At 40.7% G+C, this 20,019-nt stretch overlaps 2 protein-coding genes across 3 annotated transcripts; one reads left to right on the top strand and one right to left on the bottom strand.

The window, feature by feature from the left end:
• The first annotated feature begins 2,475 nt into the window (after positions 1-2,475).
• Positions 2,476-6,877, top strand: CISD2 (CDGSH iron sulfur domain 2). The gene is made up of 3 exons (XM_030449673.1): positions 2,476-2,676; positions 5,344-5,555; positions 6,524-6,877. The coding sequence occupies exons 1-3, from the start codon at positions 2,574-2,576 to the stop codon at positions 6,611-6,613; spliced, it is 405 nt and encodes a 134-aa protein (XP_030305533.1). The 5' UTR covers positions 2,476-2,573; the 3' UTR covers positions 6,614-6,877.
• Positions 2,794-18,758, bottom strand: BDH2 (3-hydroxybutyrate dehydrogenase 2). Of its 2 annotated transcripts, XM_030449672.1 has the most exons (11): positions 18,674-18,758; positions 17,762-17,842; positions 16,261-16,339; positions 14,392-14,488; positions 13,767-13,875; positions 12,838-12,898; positions 12,076-12,189; positions 11,516-11,574; positions 10,753-10,845; positions 9,479-9,573; positions 2,794-3,023 (listed from the first exon to the last, which is right to left on the bottom strand). In XM_030449672.1, exons 2-10 carry the CDS (start codon positions 17,831-17,833, stop codon positions 9,520-9,522), a joined length of 738 nt encoding a protein of 245 aa, XP_030305532.1. In that variant the 5' UTR covers positions 17,834-17,842; positions 18,674-18,758; the 3' UTR covers positions 2,794-3,023; positions 9,479-9,519. The 2 variants fall into 2 exon arrangements, with proteins under 2 accessions (XP_030305532.1, XP_030305531.1); XM_030449671.1 differs by lacking the exon at positions 2,794-3,023 and having other exon boundaries at positions 9,246-9,573.
• Between the last annotated feature and the right edge of the window lie 1,261 nt (positions 18,759-20,019).

The raw sequence follows: 20,019 nt of genomic DNA, 5'->3' as shown, positions 1-20,019 counted from the left end.
CTATCTATCTTTAGACTTTTGTGCTGTTATTTTTATTACATCAACTCCTATATATCCTAATACCAGAGTTCCAGTGACCAAATTCAGCATGAAACACAGAAGCAAAGATCATCTCTAACTTTTAGTAAATCTCATACTTAAATATGCAGGAATAAATTGTTGCATATTACTCTTCCCCCAAAAGCTAGAAGATTATCCAGATACCTGGCAGCACTGAGATATGAGGCAAGGTTGATAAAGGTGTAACAGAAGGAAGCATGTCCCTGAAGAGGCACTACTGTGTGAACCTCTGTTCTGTTCTGCAGGACTGAGAAAACCTGCAGCTTACATTTTTCCTCTAAAGTCAAACCAGAAGTCCACAGCCAAGCTGGAGGGTGAACACACACCTCCTGAGCTCTGAATTTCTAAAGACCATCTTTTGCCTCCTCTTCAGTTGACTGAATATCAATCAGACTTCATTTTCTTTATGATTTTTTTCCCCCATAATCTATGAGTTCAACCCTAACCATTCATGACTCATAGCTACTGATACCTATGCAGACAGGCAGGCCCAGTGAGAAGAGTTCCTCTCTGCAGCATGTGCAGTGTCTAGCAGTGTGCTGAGTGGGGCACTCATCAAAGGCAGCACAGCAGGGCTCAGGAGCTTCTATCAGCTGTGCTCCCACTATCACCATCCAGAGAAGGCTGGAAGAGCAGAAGAAAGCCAGGAATAGGGAAGGGCAGAGGATCTCAACTTCAACATGAAGTTGCTTAACTCAGAAGTGGAGACCATACCACATGTATCTTCAGCCTTACGTATTCTTCCCTCAGAAAGTTTCACAAACAAGGTTACATCATGACATCTGACGTGTAATCTTTCTAGAATAATCAAGCATTTTGCTCTTTCATTATCTTGTCTAATAGTAGGCATTTGCCTACACAGGGAGGAATCATCTTAGGACATCAGACATAGTCATTACAAGGACAAACTTAGGTGAGGTAGGGAACGAAGATACTCTGAGATCACAGGAATATTCTCACTAGCTAAAGAAGGTGATTCATCAGGAAATGTTAATGTCAGGTCACAGGTAGAAAAGCAGTATTCAGGCCAGAAGCACAAACAAACTGGATTTGTTTGTCTTCAACCTAGCTTCCAGTATTTGTTTTTTTGCCTTAATTCTTTATGTTGATTTTAACTTTCGATCGAGCTTGACTTGAATCAGTCATAGAAGCAAACCAGTGAAAGAGGCTTGTATATATCCTACTCAACACAGGACAAAAACGACTGCCAAAGACAGACCAGTGAGTACATCTAACTCAGGAAGAAATACCTTTCATTACTCTTTCATTGCTTTGCTCAACACTGTTAACTTACCCCCAAAACTTATTGCAAATTCTGAGCTAGAAGTGCACAGTAGATATGGGCAGATACGGTGGGGTTAATGTACAGGGAAAAGGAGAGAGAACTACACTCAAGATGAGATAAGAGAGGCGATACAAAAAGATCCACCTTGTAGGAAAAAAGATACATCTTGTAGAAGCATTGTGCTGCTTCAGAAGATGCTTGTGCTCTGTGCTGTTAGCACTTGATGGATGCACTTAACAGAGGCAAAGCATCTCGAACCAAAAGGTGTTGGACTGGTGACCAAGGGACTAAGGCAAGAGTTTTCAGGTCTGGCTGAGTTGTTGTTTTGACTCATAGTGGCTGCATATTTCCTTTTTTTTCACCTGGCTATGCAGGGGCAGTTTTCTCTGTCAAAATGACAAAACGAAATCAAATTAAATACCATGCTCTGAGACAGAGCTTGCTCTGTGTAAACTATTGACAAACATGAGGCAGATGGGCCTCTCCCTGGAACACTAAACCTCTCAGAGCTCACATTATCCCACCTCAGAGGAGTTAGAATCGTAGAACCATACCATTATGATACCATATGGAAACATCACGCACATGAAGAATTTTCAGTCATTTACTTCCATATTTTTAAGACTGTCGACATGAATTTAAACTTTACCTCAACAAGCTATTACCTATTATATTACCTATTTGTATTACCTATTACTCAACAGGTAACATAAATCCTATAAACACAAGCCAAGCATTATTAAACTCACCCCCCTCACCTCCTCACACCTCTACCTTCAAGTGAGGCCTGCCCAGGCTATCACCACAGACCCAGGGGGCGGGCGCCTGTACCCTTATCAGGAGATGCCCAGCTAGCTACCAAGTCCCGCCGCACCGGTTCGGTCCAGTCGAGTCCGGTCCGGTCCGATCCGATCCGATCCGATCCGGTCGGGTCGGGTTCGGTGGTTCCGCGCTGCCCCCGGGCTGCTCCGTTCCCTCACGTCCGTTAACGGCCGCCGCCGCCCGCGCGCCGCCTCGCGGCAGCTCTCCCGCCCCCCCAACCCCGCGCGGCGGCGGCAGCAGCGCCCTCCAGCGGCGGCCGCGGGGAAATGCGTAGGACACAGCGCATGCGCACACCGATCACCAGGCCCCGCCTTCACCTCCCGGTGCATGCGCGGCGGGAGCAGCCCCAGGGAGCGCGGGGCCCGTGGGGGCCGTTCCGCTCCCTCCGTCCCTCAGGGTCGCCGCCATGGTGCTGGAGAGCCTGGCCCGCATCGTCAAGGTGCAGCTGCCCGCTTACCTCAAGCGCCTGCCGCTGCCCGAGAGCGTCGGTGGCTTCCTCCGCCTCACAGGTAGGTGAGGGAAGAGCCAGGTCCGTCGGCCAGGACCCTCTCCCCGCCCGCGGTCGGTGTCGGGGGCAGGGCCGGGCCGGGCGGTTCTGCCTGGGCTCCGGTACATCCCCCGGGCATCGGTGGTGATGAGAGAGTGATCTGTGAGGCCGCCCGCACCCTGAGATTGGAAGTGGTCGGTAAAGTGTTTCAGCAGGAGGATGATCCGTGAAGCGTTTCGGGGTAGGCGGTGACGGAATAAAATGTCGCGACAGAGCTCGCGATTAAAATTCCTCTGTGTGCAAAGACCGGCGAGTCAGAAGCTGGTGAAGAGGTTTAGCTGAAGGGCTGAAGCACTGCCTCTTCCTTTGCTGGAAAGGTTAAAGAGAGCGTCTAGAGTTAACAACAAAAAATCTGTTTCTGGAATGTATGTAGACAGAGTCAGGGGGTTTTACTTAATCATTCCTGTAAGTATTTTCTGAGTGAAAATACTTATTCTGGTAACACATTAACATATTCCTTAATTGTAGCCCTATCACAGAGCAAACAAGAAAGACCAGTAAATTATTTTAAGTGTTCAGTGCATTTCAGTGCTTTGCAAACTGTGCGAGCCCAGGCTCAGCTGTAGCAATCCAGGCAGAACCTCAAGTAGTGTCAAATGAGATTAGTTTGGTGATAATAAACTGGAGGAATGTTCTAACAGAAACTGTGGAAATGGAAAAAAATCCTTGGAGTGTAGGAGCAACCTCTGCATGCTTATCTTGCAGCACTGAGGTGTGGGGCTTCAGCAGTGCTGGGAAATGATTTAATTCAGAACAGGCACAATATCTTTAAAGTTAGGTTTGAGTACTTTTTTCCCTCTGTGTTTTATGCTGCTTGTAAACTTAAAGCTAAGTCCCATTATCTTTCCCACAGCCTTTTTAAATGAACCCTTTCTCCTTTCCCCACAGCTGCTTTCTCAAGTGAAAATGCTGTTAATCATAGTTCCCTGCTCACTGCAGGCCAGGTGGACTTAGATGACCTTTGAAGATCCCTTCCAACACAAACTATTCTATGATTCTATATTTACCACAGAGAAAGTAAAACAAAATCAAACAGAAGCAAAATACAGAGTTGGGAGGAAGGGGATGCAATAAGCCACAGAACAATTCATCTTCTTCTGTTTTGTTTTTCTTTTAAGTCAGCTAGCCTAGACTACTGTCTGCTGCCATGCTTATGTATCTGAGGGTGGATATGAATGAAAATTGAGGAAAAAACAGGAAAACTGTGCTAGGTGCTCTCATAGGGTAAATGCAAGATTAGATTTGTATTATTTTTTGTGTTTAGTACCATTACAAATTACAGAGGAGCATATCCCATGGCAAATGACATATGAAACACATTAAGCACTTTTTTTTTTTAGGTGAAAAATAATGCTGACCTTAAAACATGTAAAGTGCATGAGTATTTGTCTGGTTTTTTTTCTGTTTGTATTTTGGTGGCATCTAATGAGCTTAGTCAAGGACCACCACCTCAAAAATATTCTTTAGTTCCTGCAGTGCATCAGTTGTAGAAACAAGAGCCTGAAATTACAGGGAGGATCCTTTTGTATAGGCTGTTGCATAGTGAGCTGGTTAAAAATCTTTAAACACCCCTTGTCTGTCTTGAGCTCATCAAATCACAGTGGGAAACTGCTTGTTTGGAAGGGAGGAAGACTGCTGACACTCAGTGCAAAACTCTTGAAGGTAAAAGCAGTGAGGAAGGAAGGGGAGAAATGTTTGACCTTGGGTTTGAAAGGGGATATCTAAATTGTAGAGAAGCCTCTTTCAGTTTCTTATCATAGCTGCTTCACCCTTCCCTTCTCAAGCTGACTGGAACAAAGAGTTTGTCTGATGCTGGTGTTGCTTTTTCTCCTGGTACACGTCATACAAACAGCAGGGACATTGACCTCAGCATAGTGAGTGTGTGGTCAGAATCCCAAGGCTTATGTAGGAATGTGAGAGCCAGGCTTCTTTCCATAAAGATGACACAGTCCTGTCTGGGCTCTCTTACACTTGGCCTACGTGTTAAGAGAGACTTTATTGCAGGAAGAGGACAGTTTTGTGGACCCTGTTTTACAGTACTGAGGGAAAGAAACGTGAGCTCATGAGATCAGGGCCTTCTGAACCCCTTTGAACAAGGAATTTGTCATTTGCAGAGTGGTTTGCTAAGCTACCCATAGTTTTGGCTTCTACTTTATGTCACTAAAAGCACTGTCATTGAGTTATACAATGTACTGAATAGTCCTTCATATCCAGACTGCTGAGGTACAGCATTCAATGCACTTCCTCTGTGTGTGATGGGGACAAGTTTGTTAGTACTCACTGTTTGTTTACCTCAGGTGAGCAGAGCCTCTGTAATTTTAGGGTTCCTCATTTCAGTACCTCTTTTGTTTTAGATTTATCATCTTCCCATTCAGTCACCTTCTAGAGTGTTAAACTTGGGGTGAAATTCCAGGAGTCAGATTTTGACCTGGGCTGCAGTAAAAACCTGGTTTTTAATCTGGGTCTTCTTTCTTAAGACTTCCACACAGAGTCTTGCTTGTCCACAGAGCCTTGCTGACTGAGCCAGCCCCATTCTCTGCCTCAGGTCACGGAGAAGAAGCTGATGGTGCAACTTTGTACAACTTTGTTGGGGGATATCTGGATCCAATCTCAATTCCCTGTTTTTTAGTTTCAGAATGGCTCCGGTTACTGCCTTTCCTGGGTGTGCTGGCCTTGCTGGGTTACCTTGCTGTTCGTCCCTTCCTCTCCAAGAAGAAACAGCAAAAGGATAGCTTGATTAACCTTAAGATCCAGAAGGAAAATCCAAAAGTAGTGAATGAAATAAACATTGAAGATTTGTGCCTCACTAAGGCTTACTGCAGGTGTTGGCGTTCCAAGACGGTAAGAGACTTTCTGCTGCTGCTGTAGGGTTAGAGATTGAAAATCACCATGTGGGTGGCAAATTGCTACATGTTGCCCTCCTGCTTTTCCCTGGAGAAAAGGTTTCTCTGGTTTTTGAGAATCATAGTTATTTTGTCCCTACTATCCACATGCTGAAACTAGAAACTCATGAGAAACACAATAGGGTTTTTCTAGAAACACTGAGTTTCCACTTGTGAGTGGATCAAACCAAGCAAGCCTTGTTTAATATTTAGAAATACACTGCAACTAATTAGGATATAACTTCTCCATTTTGCAAAAGTAATGCTTAGAAAGTTGTTCATATTAGAACCAAAGCATGTCTGGACCTGTGTTGGTGAGGGAGAGCATATCCCCATCTGCCCTAGAGCATCCAGTAGGTAACTGGTTTGGATAGTTTGTATCCCTCACACAACTGGATATACATGGATATACATGGGTATTTTTCATTTGCCCTCAATTCTTTTTGAATGCCTGGACTGCACTCTGATTTTATCCTCTGGTCCAAATGCTTTCCTGTTTTAACAAAAAAATCTGCCCTGGACCCAAGAATCCCTCTCCACACATTCTCTCTTCAGACTAGTCAGTTCAGATAAGTATTTCAGCTTTCCTTAAAACAGTTCTCTGGTACTTTCCCAGTTCCACAATAATCCTTGGAATACTCATGGCTGCGATGGTTGCTTTGCTTGCTCCTCTTTTACAGAAGAGGCTTTGTCCCTAAATTTGTGTCTAAACCCAGCTATTTTAGGCCCTCAAACCTAGTGGTTTTTTTTTTCCCTAGTGATGAGTCCTGTGTGTGACAGGAGACAGGGAATTCCATGTTGAAACGGTACACAGGAGGAGGAACCAGCAACATGGTTACTGTGTTCTTGGCATAGGAAGAAGCATAAAAATCACTCTGCAGTTGCTGTACAGAGTTACACTAATTCCTCATCTATCTTTTCTTCCAGTTCCCTGTCTGTGATGGCTCCCACAACAAGCACAATGAATTAACAGGAGATAATATAGGTCCACTAATACTCAAGAAGAAAGAAGTATAGCAGATGCTTAATTTACTAGATCACGACTGATAAAGTCTTTTTATATCACTGTAGTTGAGAAGGACAGTATTTTATTACATGATTGATATGATTTAGTTTAATGATTTTAGATTTCTTTTTGGAATAAACTGCATTTAGACAGTGCTCAATCTGTCACTGTTTTGATACTTTATTCTGAGAAGAATTATGTCTGCTTTGTAAAACTGTAAAGTAACTATCTCTGTAAATAAAGTCATTTATTTCAACAATAAAATTACTTCCTACGATTCAGTCCTTTTTTTCAATGAACATCCAAGAATAAACCTGTCTCTATTTCCAGGTGGCAGAAGGGCACCTTAGTAACAACATAACATTTCTCATGAAAACTGCAAGTTTTTGTTGCATTCTGGAAGGCAAGGAGAAGAGCACTATAAAGCATTAATGCTTTTCATTTTAGATCTGCACATCTGTGTAACAGCTCCAAGCTGATTCTTTTTGAAGATTTAATAAAGGCCAGGGGAAATGGGTCTTGTGAGAAACATCCACATATCATGGGAGGAAAGGAAAATGGATTCAATTTAGTTTAGTGAACAAAAAGACACTTCAATGTATATACATTCAATCTATTCAAGAGCTCAGTATGGGAGTCTTTATCTAAAGAGTAAATTGGGAGTACACTGAGGTTAGGGAAACATGATAAATGCAATGTACAAGATGGTGTTATGGTGGTGAGCAGGTATTAGAGGCTGTCAGGAACAGGGGCTGTTTGTCAGAAGTTTGCTTTCATACTTAAGATTGTTTTCAAATTTAAATCCTTACCCATCACACTTGTGTTACTGAACAGTCTCCAAATTTGGCATACTGCTCCCTCCCTGTAGGAGGATTCTATTTCCTACAAAACTTATTTAAAAAGTAAACTTTATATAAAGCCTTTGCTGCTGTTAGGTCTACTCAAGTAGAGCTATTTTATAGACAGTTACTGATGAACCATATCCACTCATCAGCTGGGTTGACAGATTTGACATTTTTGGTAGAGTTTAATTACCCTCATTTTAATTACCAGAGTGCTTCCCTCAGCCAGGTGAAGGAGCAGAACAGGCACACAAGTCAGTGGCTGACACAATACCCTGAGCACAGCAGCCTCAGCACCCATCAGTGTGCAGTCTGCAAGCACCTTGCTTTCTGGTCAGGGGACAAACATGAACTAAAGATTGTACATTCCCCAAGGAAGCAGAGAGAACAGGGTGAATGGCAAGAAAAACACAACTGTACCTGACAACTCTAAGGGGGAAAATTACCAAATAATTTCCTGGCATTTTTATCAGTGTGCTGGAATTGCAGGCTCTGAACCTTCAGTATTTCTGAGGAAGCTTTGTCTTTGGCTTGGAGAGGAAAACACCTACAAAGGCACAGATGAATTACAGGGCAGCATAAGTATGGAGAGGCATCCCCAGACAGAACAATATAGATTTGGATAATTTTCTTTCGAAATTTATTTATGTGTTGCATATTAGAAGTGTAAAAGCTAAAATAGTTCTTATTTATAATGCCAAAACCAGACAAATAGATTCTATACAGTATCCTGCAAAATGAGCTCAGTGACCTGTAGTGCAGACATCTGCAGGGAGGCTTTGTCCACCTCAATTACAGACTCAATCCTTACTAAAAAATAACAACCAGTTTCTGCAGGATGCTGTACTGAATTTATGCCTCAGAATGGAGCTGGGAATGACCTGCCTGGGGCTAGTTACTTGTACAAAACACAGCAGAGTGAAAAAAGATGTGCTGGTACCTGTCACTAGTGAACCAAATACTAATACCAAATATTGATACCTGCAGACACTTCATGGGTAAGAGGGAAAAACTTTTACCTTTGTTTTGAGAGTTCTTAGAATCCATATGTAAAGGCTTTTATCCAAAATCATCTGTAATACTTCAGAAATAGTTAAAACTTCCTATGATACCTGTACAATTCCCTCTCATTAGTAAGACCACAACCCAGAAAGCAGGTGAAATACCTTCACAGAGAAGGTCCCCTGTGCACTCTTCAAGCAGCCTTGAGGTGGTTTGGAATATGAACTGTCCTTAAACTGCACCCTGCTGTCACTGAGCCTGATCCTCTCCCTGTTTACTGCTCTGCTACTTACAAGAGGCTTTATTAAGGACATTAAGTTTAGCCTAGAATCCAAGTGATGTTGGGCTGTTTACCTGGACACACTCATTTCAACAATTCTGACTATTTTTCCACATCTATTAATTACAGTTCTAAAGAATTCTGCCAACATAGTAGAGAGCAGTAAGATCACTTTGTAATCTGCAAAGCAGAACGTGCTTTCAAGTGCAATGTGGAACTAGTATGTTCTGTAACACAGGAACATCTATTACCAGTAACAAAATGATTCAAAATTTCCCATCTTCAAATTTGCTGTGATTTCTGCTTAAACACCACTTAGTTTGGCTGATTTTATTCACGTTGCTCTGTTTTCTCTGGACAGTCTGTCAATGCTAACAGGAAATTTCATTGTGAATGCTTAACTTCCAAATACTTTGCAGGATGAGAATAAAGTTGGTTGTTAATTCTTTTCACTTGGGTTTGCTTAAAACACAACAACTCAGACTTTTTATCTTAAATAGAATTCTTCACCCTCTGAAATCTTACACTTTGAATTGCTTTTCTTTCTTGGTTTTGGTGTTGCCATAAATTGAGGCCACATGAAGTATGCTTGATTCCAGCATTTTACTATTTTGGGAAGAGTGAATCAGTAAGATAAATATGGAAACAGATCACAGCAGTAAAAATGAACCAAATTTGTTTTGAAAAACATCATGTTCATGAACGAACTCTTTGCAAGCTATCTTAACTGGAAAAACATGAGTGATCCTCACTTTTTGCCAGGTTATGAATTTCCATTTGCAGGTAGGGGCAATCACAAGCTCCATCCTCCATCAATGATGAGCTCATTACCAGTCACATAGGCAGACTGAAATTACATAAATGTAACAATAATTTAATCAGCTTTTAAACTCATTTTTTCAACCAATATTAACTACAGAAAACCACTTTTTCATTAAATAAAAAACCCACTGTCTTTTTATACAAACACTTTTTCTTTTGTTTTATAAAAATATTTGAATAAATAGAATATAAACACACTTAGAAATGGAAGCCTTTCAGCTAACTTTGGGGGAGTGTAGCAAAAGTATTATCAGAGGCATAAAGGTACAAACTGCAGGAATAATTCCTCACATTATGAAGTTATTAGCTCTGCCACCTGAACAGAATCTGTCACCCGGTCAGCCAATAATAAGGGGATCTAGATGAAAACTTGGGTGAAGCAGATAATGAAGTGAGCAACTGAGCTGTTGGCATTCTTCTCAGTGGCAGTACCAAAGCACACTGGAATATATTGGAAAACTGGAATTTTGTCCACACATGGCTGAAAATCCTATCACCAGACTGGAAAAAATTACTAGCTTTACAGAAACATTAAAACCAACATGAAAATGAGAACCAGGTTATTCATGGATAGCAACATTGAGTGAATTAAGCTGTGTTACACTCAGTAGAGCTGCTGACAAATCCAGAGGAATGCAGCTCAGTTTGAGATTCATAGGAAATAGGAACTGGAATAACCTTGATGGGTGTTCAGTGTTGTTGGGATTTGCAGTGGTCATTAGGAGTTTGGTGCATAAAAGCCTCAGTGACTATTTTTTTCCTTATTACCAAAAGGGTAGATTAACCCTGAGCATTATCCCTTTGACCTAAATCCTCCAGCAGTTTGATGCACATATTTGCTCTTGGATACTGAAGGTAGGTGGTGACTAAGATTCTACCACCTTAAAAAAGAAATGACCTAGCTGTGGCACAAACCTAAAAAAGGTGAGAAGTGCATTTCTGTCATTCAGGATAAATCTAGGGTCAGCCAGTTTGCTCAGGTGAAAGGAAACCAGCAGCTGTGGTACCAAATACAGAATGCCTTAACCATCACTGTTAACATTCAGAGTACTTTTTCTGAGTAGGCTGAACTCAGTAAAAGATCACCAGTTTTTCTCTTTTTGTAAGAATTCAGCTTAAAGACAACAAACCAAATGATCTCTGTTGTGAAGCAGTCAAGTAGCATCAGATTCTGTGACAAGAAATTTTATTTTTCCATACTTACCTCATCAGAGGCCAAGTAGACAAAGAGATGGGCCACTTCTTCAGCAGTAGCCATCCTACCCGTTTTCTGTCTGGCTAGGAAGTCTTTCAGTGCCTGGATGTACAAAAGCATTTGTTACAAATTTTAATCCAGTCAGTATGACACACACAGAGCTCCACTGTCATAACTTCTTCCAATACACTAAGGAATTCATGCTTGAAAATTCAAGAAATTAGAAGATCAACAGTGTTGAGAGTTTCAGGTTGAAAAGGAAGAGACTGGCCCTAAAGCTCTGGTTCCACAATAATGCCAACACAAGCCCTTCCTCAGCTGCAGATATTCCCTGGCCCTTCAAATGAGGGCTCACAGTTAGCTAGTCAGTATGGGTAAGCACCCAAAATTATTTTGAAATGTCAGAATGCCTTTTCTATCATGGTTTTGTTCTAGTCTGTGACTGCACCACGTGGCACAGCAGAAAATAACATCTCCTGCAAAAGTAGAGGAGGTGACCAATGGTTGGAAGGGCTTCCATAGATGACAGACTCTACTCATTAAGCAGCAGTATCCTCCTGAGTCATTTTAAGAGATCTGTTTGGTATACAAACTGATTAAACCATCCAAGGAGACAATACTGTTATGTTACCATCAGTTCTCTGAAAGAAGAATCACTCCAATATGAGCAAAGTGCAGCTATTTTGTTGTTGGTTTTGTTGTTTTGTTTTTTTTTTAAAGGGGGCTTAACATATGGACACACATGATCAAACATGACCACACATGATCTCACCTGGTCTGGGTTAGGCCGGGCTTGGATTCTCTCCTGTAAAGATGGTGTGTCAACAGTCCCTAAGCAAAATTGTAAATTCAGTGTAAACTCTATCAATAATGATGAAAAAAAAGTAATTAAGTTTAGTAGTTCTGTTTGTATGCCTTAACACTCATGTGTAATGCCATAATGTGACTCAGGAGAAAGTACAAAACCATCAACATTGCATAGGATTCTAAATGTCTATAGAATTTCAACAGAAATTTTCAAGTCTTTTGAGAATTAAATTCAATACTTTCCAGGCAGCTGGCTGGCCCTTGATTGCTTCAAACTTCCTGGACTGTATTTTTGAAAATTAACTTACAAATACAATGTAAAACCTTTATAAAGTGCATGTGCTGGGTTAACAGACCAAACATACAGACTACACAAGTAACAACTTTGCCTCTTCAAATCTCAGATGTTTCTAGCGTGTCCTGTTCTTTTGGATTGCCTGGAAGTTTAGTTGCCAATTGCAAATCTGTCCTTGGTTAATAATGTCAGACTAAAATGGGTCTCCTAGCATCTGTAATACTACTTACCAGGACATATGCAGTTGCATCTGATGCCTTGCTCAATGAAATCAGCAGCCACAGACTTTGTCAGACCTATAACTGCTGCCTTGGAGGTACTGTATGCACATCTGTTCACAACTCCTTGCAGAAGGTCAGTGTGAAGGCAGCACAGAAACATTAAAAATTAAAAATAAATAATAAAAAAAGAGCCAACCTTGTACAAATGTGCACCTGCTTCAGGACTCCAGCACTCCTGTAGCACCTGCAGTCTCTCCATAAGGCTAACTGGAATCTTAGCTGCCAGAATTCTACTCTGACAAACAGCAGAGTAAAGCACACAATCTTTCAGAAGTATAAATTTTGGGAGTAGTTCACAAAGCAGAGATTTAAGAACAGCAGAGACCCATCTGTTAAGTCACCATTAGGCTTCCTTGGGAAGCACAGCTACAACAGTGCTTACACAACTCTCATTTCTTCATTATTTCTCTGGAGAAAATATGTAGCAAGATATTACTGGAAGCAATTCCTTGCTAGTTAACTCAAACTGGTGAGAAGGCTGCTACAAACCATCCAGGACTCAGATTTGAAAGCCCAAAGGCAAGAATCTCAGTGCTTCTGCACCTCTGTGTCCTTGCACATATGTATGAGCTGATGTGCTCAGTTTGGGGTTTTTTAATGCATCCCTCCACAGGGTTGGCAGTGCCCTCTAGATTAGAGTTGTGCAATATATATCTTGTACTCCCACCATTTTACAGACCTGCATACAGAACTCTCTAGCAAGCTACTGACCTTTAATGCTGGATGCCACAGAGGACATATTTATAATGTTTCCAGATTTCTGTTTAAGCATCTGTAAGAGAATGTTTGTTGTTCAAATGCAAACTATTTTGTCATCTAGAAGTCTGACAGAGTAGCCCATAACTCTAGCAAACTAAACCACAACTGCAGTACCTTTGAATATAGCTAAATTTCTGTAAGTTATAACCTTGCTATGCACCTCAAAACCTGACATGCCTGAAGTTGTTAAAAAAACCTCTGAAAATGAAGAGCAGCTAATAAACAACAAATTGTATTAAACTAACAAACAAAGGACTTGAACAACACTGAAAAAGAGTGCTCATCATTCAGTCGCAGCCTTTGTTTCCATTTCCAGCCTTTGAATTTACAGGAATACAAACACCTTATGCAGTTCACAAATATGTGGTCCCAAATGAATGACAGACATCACACACAACCAGTCCTCAAGCTGCTAGATTGAGCTGTTGCTCTGATATACCCAGCATGTTGGCATGAGTGGTACTGATTTGCTTCATGAGATAGTTTCCAGATTTGAATTCATATTAATATCCATATTTTATAAATATTTTAGCAGTGGTATTGTACAGTTATGCACTCTTGTATAATACATTAGTAGGATACTACAGTGGCTCCCTCTCTGCTGTCTTTGAAGGATTTTAATTACAAATTACACAGGGAAAAACCCCTGAGATGATCTTCTCTACCATCTCCTTTAGCTAGAGTGTCTACTGAAGGATTACACAAATGTAGAGAATGTTTTAGAGCAGGATCCCATTAACCTAAAGGCCTCCCCTATTCAGAGCTGCAATGGTTACCTTTTTATCTCAAATCCCATGCTGTCACAGTGGCAACAACTTGGGCCTCTCACATTTCAAACACCATGCAGCAGAGACCAAAATCCATGGGCAAGCAAGCCTTACCTTAGGAAGGAATGTCTTGATCATCAGGTACATGCTGCCAACATTGAGGTTCATAGTGAAGTTCCAGTCTCCTTCCTCACACTCCAGAATGGTTCCATGGTGAACAAACCTAAAGTAAGAGCATGGAGTGGATTCCTCTTTGTGATTTACATTTCTATGCCTTTTTATGCACATTTTCCCACTACTATTTTGCAACTCCATTACTCTTCCAACCTTGAAAAGGGGGGGACAAGAAGAAAGCAAGCAGCAGTCTTATTTCTTCAGATGAACATCCAGGACACAAGGCAGGCTCCATATGTGCAAAGAAATGCTTGGCAATAGGGAAAAAAAGATATAAAAAAGAGCACTAGCAGCTTTGCTCACTGTTGTGCTAGGAGGGCCAAAGCCATCAGTACAGAGCACCCACAGAGTGGAGAAAACAAAAAATTCCAGAGCCATTCTATCTCAGCCTGTGTAATGCAGCTGCACATAAAGAGCTCAGTTGTGATGAAAATACATGGAAGTTTGCATTAAGGGTATAAAATACATTAAAAGTAGAGAAATAAAGTGCATTTCAGTCAAAGAAAGTTCTGGAGGATGGGAAAAAACTGGAGAAAAATGTTAGAATGAAATTGAAGCTGGTTACCCTGCAATGTTACAGAGGACATCAATCTTCTCAATCTCCTTGGCCAGGTTTTCTATCTGCTCCTTTTTGGTGACATCCAGAACCCGTATTTGAATTCCTAGAAAAACATGATACTTGCTTCACTGTATTTGGCTAAGGATCCACAGTTTATTTTCCTGAAGTGCTGAGGACTGCACCTCCAGTCCAAGTCAGCAGCTTGTCAGGAGCAGCCCTCTCTCAGGAACCCCCTGAGTAGGTACAATTAGGCTCCCAGGAAACAGCCTGCTCACTGCTATGCATAACCTGCCTCTGGGAAAAAAAGGGACATTTAGTGCAGAACACAACTGTGTTCCAAAACACAGGGGGTTCTTTTTAGCAGTTTAGTCATGTGCAAGTAGTGACACAACATCTACTAAATGTTTACAACTAACCATTGAGGGAGCACAGAGGAGACAAAGCCAGACTTCTCAGAGGCCCGCAGGGTAAGGATGAAAGGCAACAGAAAAGCTGGAAAAGTTTGAACATAAGATGTGTTTGGTTGTGGTGGGGTTTTATGATTTTTTTTTTTTAAATATAATTTTAAAACCATGAGGGCAGCCATGCTGGAACAGGAGCCTACAGAGGATGTAGAGGGAACTCCATCCAACTTGACTCACAGTCCTGAAGAACCTTCTCTAACCAGAGCCACTTGGAGCAGAAGGCAGGACTAAATGGCCTCCAAATGTCTAAATTAGGAGATATTTTGATTTTAAAATGGATAAAGCCCTGTCTCTTCTGAAAACAAACTGGCAAGTCCATGATCATGCATTATAAGGTTTAGTTAAATGATACAGAAGAGATTTGGGCATAAGGATGTAACTTGGTTACAGCCTAGTGATTAACAGCAGCACTGGAATTACCCCTCCTGGATAAAATTCAAAGACTACAAAGTGCCAAGCCTTGAAGTATTACAGCTTAACTAATCATATGTCAAAAGGATGAAAATTACTCCAAGTAGATAAAAAAAAAATCACCCCCTCCCTTGTGAACACAGCAGCAGAGGGGAAAAAATGGACAGTTTAAAACATCCTTAGACTGAATCTCAAAATCCTAAAGTTCCTAAAGAGTTACAAAGGGATTGCTTGGGGTGAACTCCAGTCTGTAGAGATCTGTGTTAAAGATCTTAAAGTTGTGACAAAGAGATGGGGTTTTGTGCATTTGGCTGCCAAATAACAGGACTTCATTAAATCCACTTCTTCCTTTCAAAATACATTGGAAGCATTTTCAGTTGCAAAATATATCCAAGTCTTATTTTTTATTTCAACATTGAAAAACAATGTTTTTAATATCCCACACTTGTGTCACTTGTAAGAAATGCAAAACCTGCTCCCTGAAGCATGTTCCAGTGACATCAGGAGGAAAGCAACCTTCAGGGCTGAGAAATTGTACAAACAGGTTTCTCTAGTGTTGGTGGAACTAGTTACTGAAAACAAGAATTCAACTAGACCATCCTTCCAATGGATGGGCCATGGAAAAGCAAGAGACTAAATCTACTTTTTATATAGCTAGATATTAGAGAAAAGTATTCCATGGCTTTTAGAGTGACCTCAAAAGGTAACTGAAATGGGTGCCACTCTGGGAAGCAGAAATCAACTATTTCTGTGACACCAGAAACTCCAAGTTATTCCACATGCCTGGAATGATAGTGCAACATCAGCCTTGCAGAGTATTTTGCATGCTAAATCTCTCCCATTCCACACCACAGAATAAAACAATGCCAGCATCTAAACAGTTACTCTGGCTATTTTTTTTTGTGGCCTTTTGAAGTTTGCCCTTCCTTCAAATTATATTTCAACCAGTCTAGAACAAAGCTTGAAAGAGCTGAAGTAATGCTAACTGTGGATCATTTACCTGGATATTTCTCCAGTTCTTGCAGCTTAGACTTGTTGATGTCTGTAGCAATGACTTGGGCTCCTTCTTTAGCAAAAGCCTGAACAAAACAAAAGCAGTTTATGTTTAGAAATTCCAGATCTTACCAGAAATAAAATCTGTTTTCTTCTCATTTCCTTTTTGGCTGAAGGCAGCTGATCTCTCTTTTCATTCTGGGAATGTCAGAGAGTAACACACATAAAGTACCACACATTGTGGGGTACAATGAAGTAACTATACATGGTCTGATATTTAGTAATAATATACATGGTCTAAGATATTTTCCTTAGAGTAGGAAACCTATAAATAAAGTATAAGAAAAACTTGACTAATAAGTGTTATTATTATTGCTCTTATTAGCAGCATGTGCACCAGAAAGCTGATTACAAACACACAGGACTAGAACTGTTGGCATTGTTGGATTTAAACAAAGTTATGGGGTTTGACAGGTAAAAGTACAAGTCAAAAAAGGAATGGTGGTATATTAACTTCATGAAAACCCCTCACATCCAAATCACTGGACTAGAGCAATTAGAAGCAGCAAGACTTTTCTTTGATACTTAACCAGAGATACTGCTTCATAATTTATGCAAAACTTGTTCTCTCTGCACTGTGATCACTGATAAACCGACAGCTATGTTAACAAAGTGTCTCAAGTGCATCTTCAGAGCACAGTAGCATTAAACATGCCAGACTTCTGTGATTTGTTGGGTACTTAAACAGTGAAATAATCAGAAGAATTACCTACTCCTTGGACTTACCAGGATGGGCAGTCTTCTGCAGTCCTTAACTGCTTTGGAAAATAACTAGTCTGGCAAAAATCCTACTCATGGAAGCTTTTCTGGGCTTGTTGATGACATGAGAGAGATACTGAGATAACTCTACTAGCTTCTCTATCTGCTTTAGAAGAAGGAAGCAGCAAGGGAAGAACTTGTAAAAAGGAATTAAAAGATAACTAGATTGTTAATATGTATGTTGAGTAACAGTAATTACATAAAATTTGTAAAGGATTTCTCAGACTCGCTCCTTGTGAAGAACATTGTAGCTGTGTTGTTAATACCACACAGAATCAGTTATGTAAAATATCACTGTAGATGAAATACTTTGGCATTACTTTAAGAGGATCTTTGCAGTATCCTGCCTTCTGACAGGATACATTCCCTCTCAGCTCCTTATCTCCCAGAATAAAGCAGCAGAGACATTAAAGGTACAGACAGTACCAACCCTATATTGCTAAAAAAGCAGTTGCAGTGTGCTTAGGGCTTGTCTGTAACATCACTCAGTGCTGAAGACTTTTAAAAGTCAAAGATCACAAAACATGGATGATAGAGAATAATGATTATTTTCTGAATTTCTTCAGTGGGTAGTTCTGGCTTCACCTGTGGTTTATTAATTCAAGAACTTGTGTGGTGCAGGTAGCATTGGACAAGCCAGCATGAGAGACCAAGCTTAGCTACAGGAGAACAAACATTTCCCAACTTACTATAGCAGCTGCTCTGCCAATTCCCTGTGCTGCAGCAGACAGGAGGATGATCTTCCCATCCAGCCGGCCCATCCTGCTCACCTGTGCAGACAGAAAATGTCACAGTCTTTTTGTCAGCCAACAACACTCCCTAGGAATCAGTTGCAAATGCATTCCAAAAATTAGGCCTGATCTGTAGCACATCTGCCATCAGATCACATCAGATTGTCCTGTTTGGCTGCAGGGTGACCCCATTCTAATAGGAAAATCATTCTCTATGTTGACTTAAAGTTAGACTGAGTTACAGACTGTGTTTCAAGACAGAGAATTGTTTCACTGTAGGTTTTTCTTCATAACTGGGACACACACAACGCATCAAAGCACAGAAGAACATTCCCCTAAGAAAACAGGGACTGAGATGCACCTTTCTAATTAGGAAAATAACAATAGCTCAAACCCACTTTTTATATTGGCTGCTAAAAATGTCTCTGGTAAGGTAGAGCCTAGGGCTGCAGGAGATTGGGGCTGTTTCAGCATAACCTTTTCACACTGAGAAGCAAAACATAGCAAGTTAACCAAGCTTAACACATTATACACATAGCCAGGTTGCACTCTCATGTATCAAGCTTCCCAAAATGTGACTCCTCACACACAAAATTCTGGGGAAGATCCTACTAATTGTAGAAAGTCCTGAGTATCTCACCAGTGAGCTCAAAGTGCTCCTTCAAGGCAGAGGAAGGGCTTCCTTGTTAGATAAATCTTTTCAGTGGAAAAACACAACCTGATCAGTCCAAGTACATTCCCCAGTCACCTTAACACCGTGGAAGCAAAATTCACTGTAAATCCAATTTTCAACCTAACAATCAGTTCCCATGAACATCTGCTACATCGATTCTATTAAGTATTAAAAGAAATGTTAATATAGTCACTCACCAGGAGTTCTCAAGCAGGCAGTTACGTTTTCCAACCTCTGCACAAAAGGCAGCTTTACACTTCCTCGCCTGTGCTGGCTGGGAGTTGTAGTCTGTTGGGTTTCACTCAATGCACCCAAGTTCCTGTTGAAACCTTGAGATGCTGCCATCTAGTGACTTGGGATTTGCTCTTGGCTCACCATTAGCTATCCAAGCTCCCTAAGGAATTCAAGAAAGAGCATTCCCACAGAAAAAGGCCACTAGCATTTTTCCCCAGTTTCTCTCCAACAAAATAAGCTATCAAATTTCAATATAGGGCAATACTTGAAAGAGAATTTGTTTTTCTGTTAAAACTGGTAATTTAAACCTTTATTTTTCCAAGTCGTTTAACTTAAAAAAGTGAAGGCAGAATTAATATCACCAGCCTGGAAAATTCTAGAAGTTAATTTGGTTATAAGCTCACACCAAACCTAAAGCTACCCTTACAGCATTCTTAAAGAATTTGGAATCCTGCATGCACTGGGTGCATTTTCCTCAGAAAAGCCATTCCTGTGGGTAAACTGGAATACACAAACACAGAGTTAACAAACTCGTTAGCTATTCAAGGTAAATAGACAGCTGATTCTTTAACAGAGATCTCTGAAGTGCCTCCATCAGGTACATAACTCTCCAACTCCTGTAACTGCTGAATGCCCAGGAACATGTCCATGCCACTGTTTGGGTAACCCAAAATGGAATACTTAGGATACTTAGCATCATTTATTCCTGTAAAACAAAGAGGGAGCTGCTGATGCAGGTATCTTTGTCATGATGATGATTTTAATTCTAAACAGAATTAATTTTTGGTTGAGTGCCTAATTTCTATTTATTTGGCAGTGAAAGGGGTGTGGAGAGCAAAGGAAGGAGGAGCTATCATCTAGACAAACATTTCCTGGCAAATTCCTTAAGGAATCAGAAAAAATAATTCACCAAAACACCAGTGACAGACTTATGCAACACTAAACCTCTGCACAAAGTAACTATTGCAGAAAGTGGAAAGGCAACAGACTAGAAGCATAATAATGGAAATGGTGAGATTACTATAAAAGAGTCTTTAGCTACTGAATGCTGTACTCAGCATCCTTAGAGCAAAGCACAAGTGCAGTGACCATCAAAAAAGACTTTTAATATCCTTAAGACAGAAGTGTTTATTATTTATACAAAACATACAAAAAAAGTAGGTCTCACAAAGCAGATGAGGAGGTTAGTAAGAGTCCATATCTTGCAGCCTTGATCATTGTTTTCTTTGCTCACTATTAAAAAGAAATCCAATACCCAACTTCAGGAGCCAGAAGTGTACAGAAAGATGATGCAAAATATAAAGCTGTT

The sequence above is a fragment of the Calypte anna genome, chromosome 4A, assembly GCF_003957555.1.
Source record: "Calypte anna isolate BGI_N300 chromosome 4A, bCalAnn1_v1.p, whole genome shotgun sequence".
In the NCBI taxonomy this organism is placed as follows: domain Eukaryota; kingdom Metazoa; phylum Chordata; class Aves; order Apodiformes; family Trochilidae; genus Calypte; species Calypte anna.
The sequence above is the reverse complement of the archived record's forward strand: the minus strand, read 5'-3'. Positions and strand labels throughout refer to the sequence as shown.

What these genes read in the sequence shown, in the direction of transcription:
- CISD2 (XM_030449673.1), top strand. Translation starts at nt 2,574, where the DNA reads ATGGTGCTGGAGAGCCTGGCCCGCATCGTCAAGGTGCAGCTGCCCGCT. An exon ending in TGGCTTCCTCCGCCTCACAG is followed by an intron (nt 2,677 to 5,343) that starts GTAGGTGAGGGA and finishes CCTGTTTTTTAG; the next exon opens with TTTCAGAATGGCTCCGGTTA. An exon ending in GGTGTTGGCGTTCCAAGACG is followed by an intron (nt 5,556 to 6,523) that starts GTAAGAGACTTT and finishes CTTTTCTTCCAG; the next exon opens with TTCCCTGTCTGTGATGGCTC.
- BDH2 (XM_030449672.1), bottom strand. Translation starts at nt 17,833, where the DNA reads ATGGGCCGGCTGGATGGGAAGATCATCCTCCTGTCTGCTGCAGCACAG. An exon ending in GTCCTCTGTAACATTGCAGG is followed by an intron (nt 13,876 to 14,391) that starts GTAACCAGCTTC and finishes CTCTTACTTTAG; the next exon opens with GTTTGTTCACCATGGAACCA. An exon ending in TCAAGACATTCCTTCCTAAG is followed by an intron (nt 12,899 to 13,766) that starts GTAAGGCTTGCT and finishes ATTCTCTTACAG; the next exon opens with ATGCTTAAACAGAAATCTGG.